The sequence below is a fragment of the Thunnus albacares genome, chromosome 6 (assembly GCF_914725855.1).
Source record: "Thunnus albacares chromosome 6, fThuAlb1.1, whole genome shotgun sequence".
Classification (NCBI taxonomy): domain Eukaryota; kingdom Metazoa; phylum Chordata; class Actinopteri; order Scombriformes; family Scombridae; genus Thunnus; species Thunnus albacares.
In genome coordinates, this window is record NC_058111.1 from 6,682,081 (window position 1) to 6,695,757 (window position 13,677).

Sequence of the window (13,677 nt, forward strand, 5' to 3'; positions counted from 1 at the left end):
AACATTAAAGATCAACATATGTCAGACATTGTGAATATAACGCTAAGAGAGTCCCAGTCTGACATCACATTCCCGTAGTGCTTACTTAGAGAGCGAGACATAAACACTGTGATGGGACGACAGCATGGATAACATGATCTCGTTTCACCTCAAGATGGCACTCTTGCACAAACCTACAGCCCTCCGTGTCATTTCATTGGAATGGATGGACTTGTACAGTGCAAAAAAAAAAAACCAAACAAACAACAGGAACAAACCAAATCCTACATGAGATTTCAGCCCAAAAAAATGCCCGTTTGATCTTGTGTTTCCGTGTGGGAACAGGGAAAAAGCATTTATATTGTGTTGTCTGGTTCACCTCTGCGGAGTTGTATGGCTTTGGCAAAGAGGGTTGAGAGGAAGCAGAAAGGAGGGGCCTTCGCCGCCGCCGCCGCCGCCGGCCTGCGTCTGGCGTGTTTGTGATGAAGCGGCCGCCTTTTCTGTCCGCTGAGCTCCTTCCCTGCACCTCTGAACCCGAGTGAGCAGAGAGCACCGATGGTCATGCACATACAGAGATACTGTACACCTTTAACAGACGATTGAGACACTTCAGACGCGGGTTACGTTATTTACAGACGACACTGACTCGACGTGATTGCATGCACTAGATAATATGGGTGTTTCTGACCCCCCCCACCGGCTGGGTTCAACATGTGGAGATGAGTGTAAGCGCAGGAGTTCAGAGCTCACCTCAGCTGGAGTCAACGTGTGAAGACGAGTCTTTAAATTATTTAGTGCTGTCAGGAAGTTTTTACAGGCCTCGAGTTTCTGCAGTTTATCAGGCTGCAGAATAATTTAAAGTGATTTCTATCACACTGATGTAATAGTTTCAAATAAAATACAATATAGGGAGTTGTGAAGAATGTATATTTCTTGCTTTATGAGGTCTTGATACTTGATTTTACCCCCTATGTTGCTCATATTCAGGTTGTAGCTACAGGTTGTTATTCTGTCAGCCAAAAGCTGCTAACAGCTGCGTCTTTATGATGGATGGACGGATTCAAATCACTGTGAGGGTCAAATACGTTTAATGATTAAGTTTTAGGATTAAATCAATAGATGTGAGGATATGAAATGTTGATAAAAAAATACTGAATAATTCAAAAGGGAACCTTAGTTTTATACACCTTTTGTTATTTAAAATGCCAAACTAATCAGAAATAATACATAAATAACTTTATGTAACGCAGGATGCACGATGCACAGACCACAACAATTTGTGCAGGAAACTTGAGGAGATCAAAACTTTTCACAGCACTAAGTTATAGTTCATCAATTTGATTATTGATGACAAAAAAAAAAATCCACCCTAAAAGACTCCAACACTGTTACAGAATCCTCTGTTAGTGGTTATATATCCTTTTACTTTTTTGAAAGCAGAGAAATATATGTATTGTAATGAAAAAAGTATTTAAAACATCAACAGTATGTTAGGTTTTTGCACACTGCCCGCAGGCCGAAACGTCATCCAAATAAAGGAGAAATACATATGAAGCCGGAGTGTGAGACACTTTTTTTTATGCTTTTGAGTCCCCTTGGTGTATGTGTTACTTTTCCACTATACGTTAGGTTTTTGTGTCAGTCCCTAACAATTAAAGAGCAAATCCTTCGTCTAATAAACAGACACGCAGGATGTCAAAACGCATCACAGCCGCAGCACACACTGCGTTTTTTGAGTAAAAGGTGCAATTCAAGTTCTCCCGACTGGAAAACCTCTCGCTATTTTGTTCCATAATTGTCCTCGCTCTTTCCACCTACACATTAACACACAGCTGAATGTGTCAAGTTCACACCTGTTCGCTGGGGGTCGTCCAAAGTCACGCTGGGAAACGTAGGAAATCATCAAAGTGAAGCAGGCGAGGCAGACGGAGAGAAAGTAGATGCATCAGAAAGTTGAAATAAATCACCTCACAATATAACTCCTGGAGTGCACTGAACACCACCAGATGACACATAACAGTGTGAGAGCATTGGAGGGTGGATTTTTTTTTTTTTCCTTTAATAATAATAATAATAAAAAAAAACTCTTTCCACTCTGAACAGTGTTCACCAAACAGGAGAAAGATCCAAAAACCAAAAGTAGAAACTTTCAGAGCTACTGTGTTCACAAGGCCAAAACTCAAGGCCTGGAGTTACCATTTAATATTTTACTCGCTTGACTGCTTGATGTGTAGGACTGATGAACCGATGCCAGCACCTCATACCAGCCCACAGACGCAGGAGTTGAAAATAGAAAGTTGGAGAACTGAAGTATCGTAGCACCACGAGATCTCCGGGAGCTGTGGCCTGACACGTACAGATCGTTCTTCTGACTTCGGTTGTCAGCGAGCTCTGCCATCATCCTTCCAGAAAGTATAATAGGAGGGCGATCGCTTCCTTTCTCTCGTTCCCTCTTGGGGGGAGGAGGAGGGGGGGGGGGGGGGGGGGGCCAAGACTGCAAGGCCCCCGGTAGCTCATCACACTCCCCGGTAGGTGACAGATCTGAAGACACACGTCACATTCTTGCCTGCTGGGAAAGCGAGCAGCTCTGAACTCCTGCACTCGACATGTTTTTTTTTTTTAACATTTTTTTTTTATTGCATCAGGGAAACAGAGACGACAGAGTATTATATGCGTAATGTCAGCCCTTGAGTGTCCCTGTCAGAGTAAAGGGGGGAGGAGTCCTGCATGACTCCTCATGCTGGCTTCACGGTTTCACTGGACGACAAGTGGAGAGGTGTCACCCGTTCAAAAAACAAACAAAAAAAAAAAACCCACTAAGAATAATTTTAAAAAACTCAATTTTGTTGATGGTTTATTCTGCGTGTCGTTCCTTTCAGTTCTTTTTCGTATCAACAGGAATATGACCTCACCCACTGGCATGCACATGCAGGCTGGCTTGTTTCCCTGCTCACAGTGGGCGCAGCTACTCCATGCCGTTCCTCAGCATCTGATTGGCTGCGATAAGCATGACGCTAATGATGAATGCCATGGCGAAGGCGCAGATGAGGCTCTTCCTCACACACGTCTGACGGTTTTTCTTTGAAGGGTGAACTAAAAAGAGAGAGAGAAATGGGGGAAAAAGACAAATAGAGAGATGAAGAATACAAATAGGAAAATTGCCAGTTTCTGCTTCTGACATGTCTTTGCATTGATCATTTTCTGGGGTAATGACACCGCACACATTAAGTGGTTTATTTAAACTGTGGAGTCTAGTGACCTGGTCTCCGCCAGGGGAGAGGGATGCTAAATACTGTTTCTCCTCTCAGAGATCTGTTTTGTGGTTTGTTAGGAGAACTTTAATTCAAACCAAGTACCAGAAAGGACGGCAGAGAAACGTGTGATATTAGGAGACGGATGTTGTATCTGATATTTGGAAAGCCTAACATCACAAAATGGACAAAATGAGAAGACACCAAAGTCTGGACTGATTAATTTGGACTTATTTTTTTCATATATTCCTATGATAGATGAATGCAAGCAGCTGCAAAACCTTTGCCAATACACAAGCTTTTCGTATGTTCAGGTGACTTTTATTCACAAATATAAACTTCTATTTTAGCCACAAAAATATACTGTGAAGGGAAATTTTCCACTTTGTTTCAGACAAAAAAAAATAACCTTGAGGTGTGATCTGACATCAGTGTTCTGCTCTGGATGAGCGGCGGGTTGCTGGGAGGTGACCAGCAGAGAGAGAGACACTGAGATGAGCATTACAATTCACCGGACCAGGCTGATTTAACAGCAGCAGACACATGATCAGCATAAAAAAAGACCCACAACAGACAGTTTACATTTAGATATCATAATCTACTGTGTTACATGTGTATTTAAAGTGACACCCCACCGATTTTACACATGGAGTTCAGTTTTACCTGTTATGAGAACTACTGCTGTGACTGTAAAGGGAGCTTTTTAATGTTGAAAAAATAACCTTGATGATGTCATCACGGTTACCTTGGCTTCGACTTTGACTCAAATTTTTAACAGAAAGCTTGTTTTAAGTTTGAAAGAAGTAGGCATTTAGGAGGCAGGGAAGATCTAATGAAAGATGCTATTGAGTTGCATTATGGGAAATGTAGGACTGAGATTGTTTGGAGCTTGACCAATTATTAAGGACTATAAATTAGAATATCACAGACTCTGCTGCTGCGATTTTGACCATTATTTTTTTTAAGTCTGTCTCTCGTTTGTCCCCCAACTTTATGGAAATGTGATCCTAAATTGGCGGATAATCATGGCTAATCATGGTCATCAGACGTTGACAAAATCCTTAAATTAAATACAGTACATAAACATGTACAGACAGTTGTCAGTTTCTTGGGTACATGTAGCTAAAACTAATCCTACCTTTACGAAGGTTTTAATGTTCATTTCTTTATTAAAGTGTTTTAGAGAGGTGTTAATTCGACGTCGTACAAGTGTAGTTTGTGCTGCTGTTAAATTGTATTGTTATACACCCATATACGTACATCATTGAGGGTAGACAAAAAAAGTTAGATATTGAATATCAAAACTTTCAGGACGGTTCAGTATGGCTTGTTCAGATGTTATAATTTCACTGAGAAAAAACAATGTTAAGGTGTGAAGAGTACCATTTTCATGCGTCTACACCTGCAAAAATTCAACACTTTTCCCCATAATATCATGAGAATGCAAATAAATTACAACCTAAGGCGTTGTTGAGCTTAAGAACATTATGCAGAAATCCAAGCTGACACACACACACATTCACACAACAGCAGCAGTCCAGGTTCTCTTCATGAGATCATTTTCTGGTTCGATCAACCTCCGGTGTCGAGGGTTAAGTCAGCTGTTCTTTCCTCCCCGCAGTGAAGCACACTGTGAGTGGCAGAGATGATTTTACCGGGCCGTGGTAATTAGGGGACCTGGGCCAATGACCCACAACAGCACGGCTCTCACTCTCTCACTCTCGCTCTATTTTTAACTCTCAGTTCAAAAAGCACTGAAGTCATCAAAAATGCTTCTCGCTGTTCCAAAGAAAATGCAAAGTGGAAAGTGGGACAGAAATTGCTACATCTTTCTTGGCTGAGACTTTGAGGCGGAGTCATTAGCTGGCAGCCTCCAGCTGAAAAATACTATTCCAGACACTCACGTACTATAAAAAGTGTTTTTTTTTATCCAAACAGATTATCTGAGAATGAGCTATTGGAGCCAGTTATGTAAATCAAACTCTGGATTAATGTTGAGTTTTAATCTTGCGTATAAAATCCAAAGCAGACTACATGTCTTTTAAAACCTTCATTTAATCTGATGTGTTGAGAACAATGCTGCTTACTCTCAAAAAGTTAATTATATTCACACCTGGAAGCTGCCAGTACGACCACAGTCTGATCTGTTGGCCACTGGCACCAGAGCAGTGGAAATGAGGACGTTTTAAGGCAACCTGTTGGGGATTTAAACCAGTGATCTTTCAGTCACAAGCTGCTTATTTAAGGTCTGGCTTTTTGTGACAAAAATCTTCACCTACTGCATAACTTACTTGGTTAATACGTCCTAAAATTGTATTTTCTTGACACAAGCCAAAAAAAACACCATCTGTGGTGGGATTATTTCACATATTGTCAGTATAAATCAAACTGTTTGAAGAATTTAATAGAATTTAGGCGAGGAAAGTTTATTTGTATAGCACATTTCAACAAGGCAATTCAAAGTGCTTTACATAGAGCATAAAAGGCATCAAGACAAAATATAAAAGCAACAAAAGGCAATATAAAAAGACATTTAAATACAATTAAAAAGTGTGTAAATTTGGAAAAAGAAGCTAAACTAGAATAAAACAAGATAAAACAGGAGAATAAAAGTTACGGTGCAGTGTAAGACATTAACCCTCAAATTTGGTTTAATTAAAGGCAGCAGCAAACAGAAAAGTCTTCACTGAGAGTTGCAGCAGACCTGCAGTTTTCTGGGAGTTTGTTCCAGATATGTGGAGCTTAAAAAATGAACGCTGCTCCTCCATGTTTAGTTTTGACTCTGGGGACAGAAAGCAGACCTGTCCCAGACCACCTGAGAGGTTGGTATTTCGGCCCTAAACCAATTAGAGCTTTATAAACCAACAGCAGTATTTTAAAACCAGTTCTTTGACAGACAGGAAGTCAGTGTAAAGATCTGAGAACTGGAGTGATGTGATCCACTTTCTTGGTCTTGGTGAGGACTCGAGATTCAGGCGTTCTGAATCAGCTGCAGCTGTCTGATCAGATTTTTTAGGGAGACCTGTGAAGACAGCGTTACAGCAGTCGAGTCCACTTAAGATAAATTTAGTGTTATTTCCTTCATGCTAATGCAGCAAAGTGCTTTAGTCCGTTTCAAGACACTGATAATCATTTCCAGAAAACCTCTGACAGACAGGGAAAACTGTCGACAAGTGAAATAATCCCTCTGATTTTTTTCTTGTTTGACGAAAATTCATCAATTTTCCCTTAAGCGCGAATTAAATTTATCAGACAGACCTGTCGTACGAGTCACGAACAGATAATCTCTGCCTTTCTTCACAAGGGGAGAAACACTTAATCTGAATGATTAAAGTATAAAACAAGCTAAATGCAAAATTAATATTCCGTTCACAAGTAGTTCAGGCAGTTAAGAGAGTTTGTTGAATGCGACCTGGTGACACTCGAATATGTAAATATCCTCGCATGAGTCGGTTTGAGTTGAACAGGGTGTCAATGGAAAGAACATGTGTTCGGCTGCTGCTTTGACTATGAAGATGGGAGAGTTGTGGTCCAGACGTTAGTTTTCGGTCCAGTCGCCTGAACTTGCTGTCAGCCTCATAAAACACCTCCTCAGTCGCCCCAAAGTAACTACAACACTGCCAAGTATCCACAATGATTTTCTTTAGTGGACCACTGCGCTCGTGAAGGTAATGAGGTGTGCGCTGGTCTCCAGGCTGCTGACCTACAGCTGTCTACATTCACACAGGCTTCAGATGCATTAATCCCCTTTTGTGGATATTCAGCCAACAATCATACTGTATCCGATTTTTTATTTTATTTTAATTTTTGCTATGAGTCATACCAAATAAAACCAAACATCCTGAGAAGGAACTCAAAGGCCAACTCAGTGCTCCAGAGGGTTTTCAGAACAGCAATAACAACTACATTTTATACAAAAAAGGTTGATAATTATAACTTCAAATGACGCAGGTGCACCTCACAAACATGTACAGTATAAACACGTTGGTAAAAAATGAGGGGCCCTTAATCTATACACCTGTATGGCAGCTGTGCTATTCATGGATAAAAGTTGATTTCCACGCTTGCGTCTGTCTGCCAGGCTGCTCCCTGGACAGCTGCTCCAGCTGTTTCTCTATGCTTTACGCTATTCATGCAATGAATCAGTGCTTTGTGAACTTCTATGGATCAGTGGTTTCATTCTTTATTCCGTTGTTTTTCAGCTCCACACCGTATTGATTCGAGAGTAAGGTGAAGCCAGAGGGAAATCAAGCGCCTCTTATACTACCTCATATATCTGTAAGCTGAAGCAATATGTACCAGAGTAGCATGATGAATTGTACTCTGTATAAATCTCACTGTGACACAATTTATTGATTTCTCCATGACCGAGCACATTTTGGTGTCCCTGTGTGGCAGGTGGTAGTCATGGACCTTTGGGAGCGAACGGATGTGATTGCTCTGTATGATCCTTGCTGTGGTCAGTCTTCATCATAAAATCAGTAGGAGCATCATGTTGTCATCACTCAACATCAGTTTTAAGACCCCGATAAACTCCTGGTGCAATCTGTGTCCATCCTCTTTGACACCAGTGTCGGCCCGGTACGTTCCCTCTGTGACAAGCTGGTGTTTGGTTAAGAGGGACATTAAAGGATAAGGCTATTTTTTTTATTGTAAACAAATCTCATGTGCAGAATCAAACCAAAGTTGTTGTGCTACATACCATAAGGTCATGATTTATTGCTGTTATTAGTCTTCGGAGCCGTTTCTCTACAAACTACCTTAACCGTAATCTTGGGGGTGAAGGAACATGTCACCCAGTGCACCAGTGTGGCTGACTGGCATGTTTTTAATAGCTTTTAGAGAACAACAGCGGTGTACGGCATAGAGGAATAAAATATATCAGGCTTTGGATGCACACACACAATACTTAGCGGGATCAGTTCATTGTTGTTTTGGCTCTGTACATGAGATTTGTTGATAATAAGAAAAAAAGTAGAAAATTGCCAGCCGTATCCTTTATAGGCTGTTTGGCCTCTGAGTGTCATTTTGGTCCACATAAGGAAATACAAGTGCACACAAGAGTGCAGATCTCCTCCAGGTGTGCACCGTTTTTGTTATCTGTGCAGGCAAAGATAACAAAAACAGGGATTTATTCATCTCCTATCGTGCCTAACTTTAGTGGATCATAACATATCGGGTGTGCAATTAATCTGCAGATGCTCCGGTTCAAGATGAGACCAAACTTTGCTATGGATGTCAGTTTTTGAGTCACGACAAAGGCCAAAATGTGGCCTGCAACAGCTGCGGACAGACACACACACACACACACACACGCACACAAACACACACACACACGATTCCCTCCAGGTTTATGGCTGGCAGAGATAACAAGATCTTGATCAGGAGGAAAAATCTCAACGAATTGCAACACTTCTGATGAGGACAGTCTCACTCCATCACAAAGTAGGCTGGGACCCTGCTCGAGAATGCTGCCTTCAGGTCATGTGGGAAATGAGAATGTTATGGCTCAGCATTTCCTAAACCCCATGTGCATGTGTGTCTCTTTCTGACTGACTCTTTCATAGCACATGTGGCAACATGTCAAGGTCAAAATGCAATTTATAATGTCACATAATACAGCTTAAAATGACTTACTTATAGATTTATCTGAATGCAGCATTAGTAAGTTCTGAAAATGCAACAACAGAGTCAGAGGTGAGTTCAAGGTCAGTGAAGTAAAGTTAGAAAATCTCAGACTGAAAAAAAGTTTTTTTTTGAGCAAATCATTTTTTAAATGTTCACATTTATATTGTTCAAGGTTTTAAATGATTAATATTTCAACTTTCAAATTCTAACTTTTCATTTATAATTTTGATTTCCACACTGACAAAACATTTGTCCCCCATTAAGAGATTTAACTTCTCCAGTGAAGGCTCACTCACACTCAGGAAAGGGTAAAAAGAAAGAGGACTAGTGGTAAACTAATTGAAGTAAAAATGTTTATTTCAGTGTATCTCTCGGCTGTAACAGCAACAAGCATCTGCTCACTAACAACCAAACAGACGCTTGTAAACTGTCCTGCACATTATGTTAGTTACTGCATACTGAGCACTGTGACACTACACTGTCTTTAAGTTTTATTCTCTATTCAACTCTTAATATTTTATGTACATTTAATTGCTTTTTCAGTCTGGTTCTCTAATCAAAATGTATTTCTTTTATGGCCCCAAAGCAGAAAGAACCGACTCACTGAATCTGCATCTAAACCAGGCGAATGAAAGCAAAAATATTTTAAAAAGGGTTTGAGATAAAAATTAGTTTGAAAGAAACAATTACATTTCCCGTTTTTATAACAGTTGAGTGGAAAAACCCCTGGAATACTTTCTGCTGTTCTGATATCGATAAATATTGGATAGCTGGTTTTGCAGAGCGAGGTCATGCATATTTCATCGCCGCCGCTTCCGAACAGGTGACCCGCTGACGCCCGTCCCTATGAATACCCCAATCAATAAATCAGCAGGTGTGCTGAGACTCTGTCGGCTGTAGATCCTGATGAGAAAGCTCAAATTCTTCCTGACAGCGTAGATTACTTTCTCTCTCACCACACACACACACACACACACACACACACACACACACACACACACACTTGTCTAAGTGCCTGTGTGTGAAGTTTGTTCAGGGACTTTCACTTACCTCCCTCAAATTCTGTCTGACAGTTCCCAGAGTTTTCTTTCAGACTCTCTTCCTCATTGATGATGATGTTCTCGATGTCCTTCATGGTCAGGTGGTCGCGGAAGGCGTAGAACAGGATGTGTTTCAGCTCCTCCAGGGTGATCCTCTGCATGTCAAACTGCAGGAGGAGACCGAACACAGGAGGAGATTTTCAGAAAGCGCAACAGTGTATAATAAACAGTGTGTTGTTCTACAATATGTCTGAACCAAACAAGTAGTAACGAACGTGTACTTGATGCAACTTTTCCACAATTTTAGGACTAATAAAGTTGTGCAGCATAATCATCTCTCATTGAGCTTTTGCAGCCAACAATAATGTGCATTGTAAGTACAGAAAAAAAACATCCGACACATAAATCAGCACGCATGTTCTAATAATTCTTTACCATGCACATCCCAGTACACGTCGCTTTAATGCATTCACTTTAATCAGTGTTGAACAAAGTCGATGCATTGATTAAATTGAATGTGCTGGAGTTATAGCCACAGAGTGATTGATTTATTGTTCAGTTTAAGCGTTTACACCGTTCAATACAAAAAGAGGTGAACACACACACTCACACACACACACACACACACACACTCATATACACAGAGACACACATGCACACACCACAACAAAGAGGTTTGAAGGTCTCTGCAAAGATTTCTTTTCAGAAGCTCAGAGGAACAGAAGACATTGCTGGCCATTGATCCACATCCTTTGCTTGAAAACAGCAATTCACTTAACACTTGAGAGCAGTAATTGAAAAAAAAAAAAAAAAGTATGTTTATTTTCTTCATATTGTTTCCCTAAAAGCTATACAATTAAGCCAAACAGGAATGAAAAGCTTAATTATAAGGACATGAGTGAATATGATACAAATGTTTGATGTCAACATACCCTCTCAAACAATTAATTTTTTCCAGGCTATTGATTAAATGCTGAAAAACACCTGATGACTTAGCTGATTATACGTATTGATTGTTAAATGCCCCTCTGTGATGGTGACACAACAGAATTAGCAAATGAGAAAATGCGTCACAGTCCCCTGGTCTAGAGATGTAGGCATGACATAACACAGTGGTAGGGAGAAAGAGGTCTGATAGGGAGAAAGATGGACTGGTAAACTGGGATGTCACCATCTATCACCTGAACTACCCATAACAAAGTATCACAAGTGGCTCAGTGCACCATCATCACTGGGTTACTGGGTTCCTGCAGTCCAAAGTGTCCGTCACAGTCCCAGTAAGCAGAGAAAGGGTCCAGCCTTTGCGGCCTTTTACCCTGAAGGAGCTGTAACCTAACTGGACAATAGATTTTTGTTCATTTAATAACAAAAATATACAGTGTCTTCCTTTTCTGTTGTGTTTATGAGCAGAGGTTAGTGAGGAGTTCTGCAATAAGTAGTCATACCAATTTGTCATCATCAATCATAAAAATAGAAAAACACCTCTTTTATAACACAATGTTACTGACAGCAATTACTTAAAGCTTGACTTTAACATCGCTGGGCAGACTCATGGTAAACAACAGCTAAATGAACGTGGAAATAGCTGATATTACAACTCTATGGTATTACAACTAATACCAATCTTAAGGACAGTCTGATGCACAATGTCACAGCCAAACAAAACATTGTTGTTGTTTTTTACTGTGATATTGCATTTCTCAGTCTGGACTGGACCACAGGAAGAAGTCTCTTCCAACCTTTAAAACAATGTTGTTGAATTTAATCTGTGATATCGAGTCAAATCTTTCAATACTGCTTAAAATGACGAGCCAAGGTGAAGTGAACTTGCAGTGGATAGAAGTACAGTAGGTGGATCTAACAGTGGATATAGAAGAATTTTATGGTTTTTATTCTATGTAATACTAATACATTAGTATTACATATGAAATAAGTTTTTTGGGAGGTGTAAAAGTCACGGACTGAAATGGATTGTCTGGCTTCGAGAGACAATTTGTGATTTACACATCCGCAAGTGTCAAGACAGGTAGAATAGATGTGAGAGACTCTCGAACGCTGCCAGTTCCTCACTGTAAAACTCCACTTTAACACATTTTGAACTCAATTTAGAAATCTCAAATCCCCGAGCGCATTTGCAGGACTCAGCGATATTGCTTTGAGTGATGCACATCCACACAGAGAGAGAAGGATAACATTCGCTGGACTCTCTGGCAAAACCCACTGGGTAGATAATTGCATAAATCACTGCATAAATCACACTCGGACATAAATCCTCCCTTTACCATCAATAGCGTTTGTTATCTCTCCACCTCAGAGCGAGCTAATGAACGCTCGTTCAATCACGCCTCAAATGTTAATCAGCCTCCATAAAGATTCATTATCAAAGCTAATTAAAAGTTGGGGTCAACGTTTCATCTTTTGTTTGCCAGGTCATTAATCTGAGGGGGAAAGTAAATGTAAATGTTGGCAAGATGAAGGTAAAATAAAAGCAACATAATAATAGAGTGATAAATCACATACTTTTTACTGAAATATAAATAATGAACAGCAGAAATGCTTATTCTGTATGTTGGCTGCACACATGTAAACATAAAATCAGGTGCAGAACACTCAGATAGGTTGAAACATGTAGGAAACATTAAAATAATAATTAAATATTAATGCAACTACTACTGCTGCTATGTTTACCGTATGCATGTATGTATTTACTGTCATTTAAATTATATAATTGTATTTTGAATTGGTCTATAAAGCAAATTGGAAAATGTATTATTAAAGGCTGCTACAACTACTAAATATATTTATCTTTTTAAAGAAGAGTAGCGAGGAAAAAAACATGCAGCACTGTACTGAGGTTATCAACAGCTGTGCTATAACATTAATTAGCTATAATATGGATAAGTCTTGCATTGCTGACTCCGCTAAAGCCCACAGGTCCTAAAAACATGTTATATAAAGTTTGGAAACTATGATGGATTTTGATTAACAGTCAAACACTGTAAAAGAACTTTGTGAAGACATCACACACACACACACACACGTCTTCCAGCAGAAGACTGTTCCAGTGAAAGCCGTCTGATGCTAACGAGCTGCAGCAGACACTTTTCAGAGAAACAATCATCAATGTGTCCCCAGACTTCAACGCAAACTCTCTCACAATCTCACAAAGTCTTTTCGTCTATAATTGCCTATAATCTATCTAATCTTCATCATCGTGCGCAACACATAAAACAGATGTTTTTCTTCTTCAGAAAACAGACGAGATGCCCCACAGACAGCGGAGCTCTGATTATTTCTCGTCTCCCCCCTGAGAAAGAACGATACGCTAATCTGTCCTAAACAGACAGATCCACCTAGAGCGATCCTGCAGCATCTGCCTCTTCCGAGTCGCAGCCAACTCACTGTGTCACTTCCTCTCCCCCTGGGGGTGACAGGTTGGCGGCCTAATTGTGTTTACCCGACATTCGCGCAACCTCGCTGCTCCTAACGACGCCATCGCTGGCGGACATCAAGAGACTGCCGGAGCTTCGTTTGCCTGGCAAGAAGAAGAAGAAGAAGAAGAAGAAGGAGACGGAGAGGATGGATTTATTCACTGAGCGCTCCTCTGGCAGATAAGAAAAAGCCATTTTATTTTCCCTTTCCACATCCCGCAGACTCGCTCAGACTATATTCACATTCAAGCGTGGAGTGACCTTTATGGGAGAATATGGTGAAAGAAAGGAGAGTAGAAAAGAATGACGCCCCTGGACTCCGACAGAAAAGATCTTTCGTAGGACACC

At 40.4% G+C, this 13,677-nt stretch overlaps 1 protein-coding gene across 1 annotated transcript in view; it reads right to left on the reverse strand.

The window, feature by feature from the left end:
* Nucleotides 1–993: 993 nt before the first annotated feature.
* Nucleotides 994–13,677, reverse strand: part of caln1 (calneuron 1) — a 192,928-nt gene continuing 180,244 nt past the window's right edge. The window contains exons 5-6 of the mRNA XM_044354044.1: nucleotides 9,909–10,065; nucleotides 994–3,072 (exon numbers count right to left, since the gene is read on the reverse strand). Of these exons, the coding sequence (XP_044209979.1) occupies nucleotides 2,945–3,072; nucleotides 9,909–10,065 (285 nt within the window). The 3' untranslated portion in view covers nucleotides 994–2,944. The remainder of the gene's footprint in view (nucleotides 3,073–9,908; nucleotides 10,066–13,677) is intronic.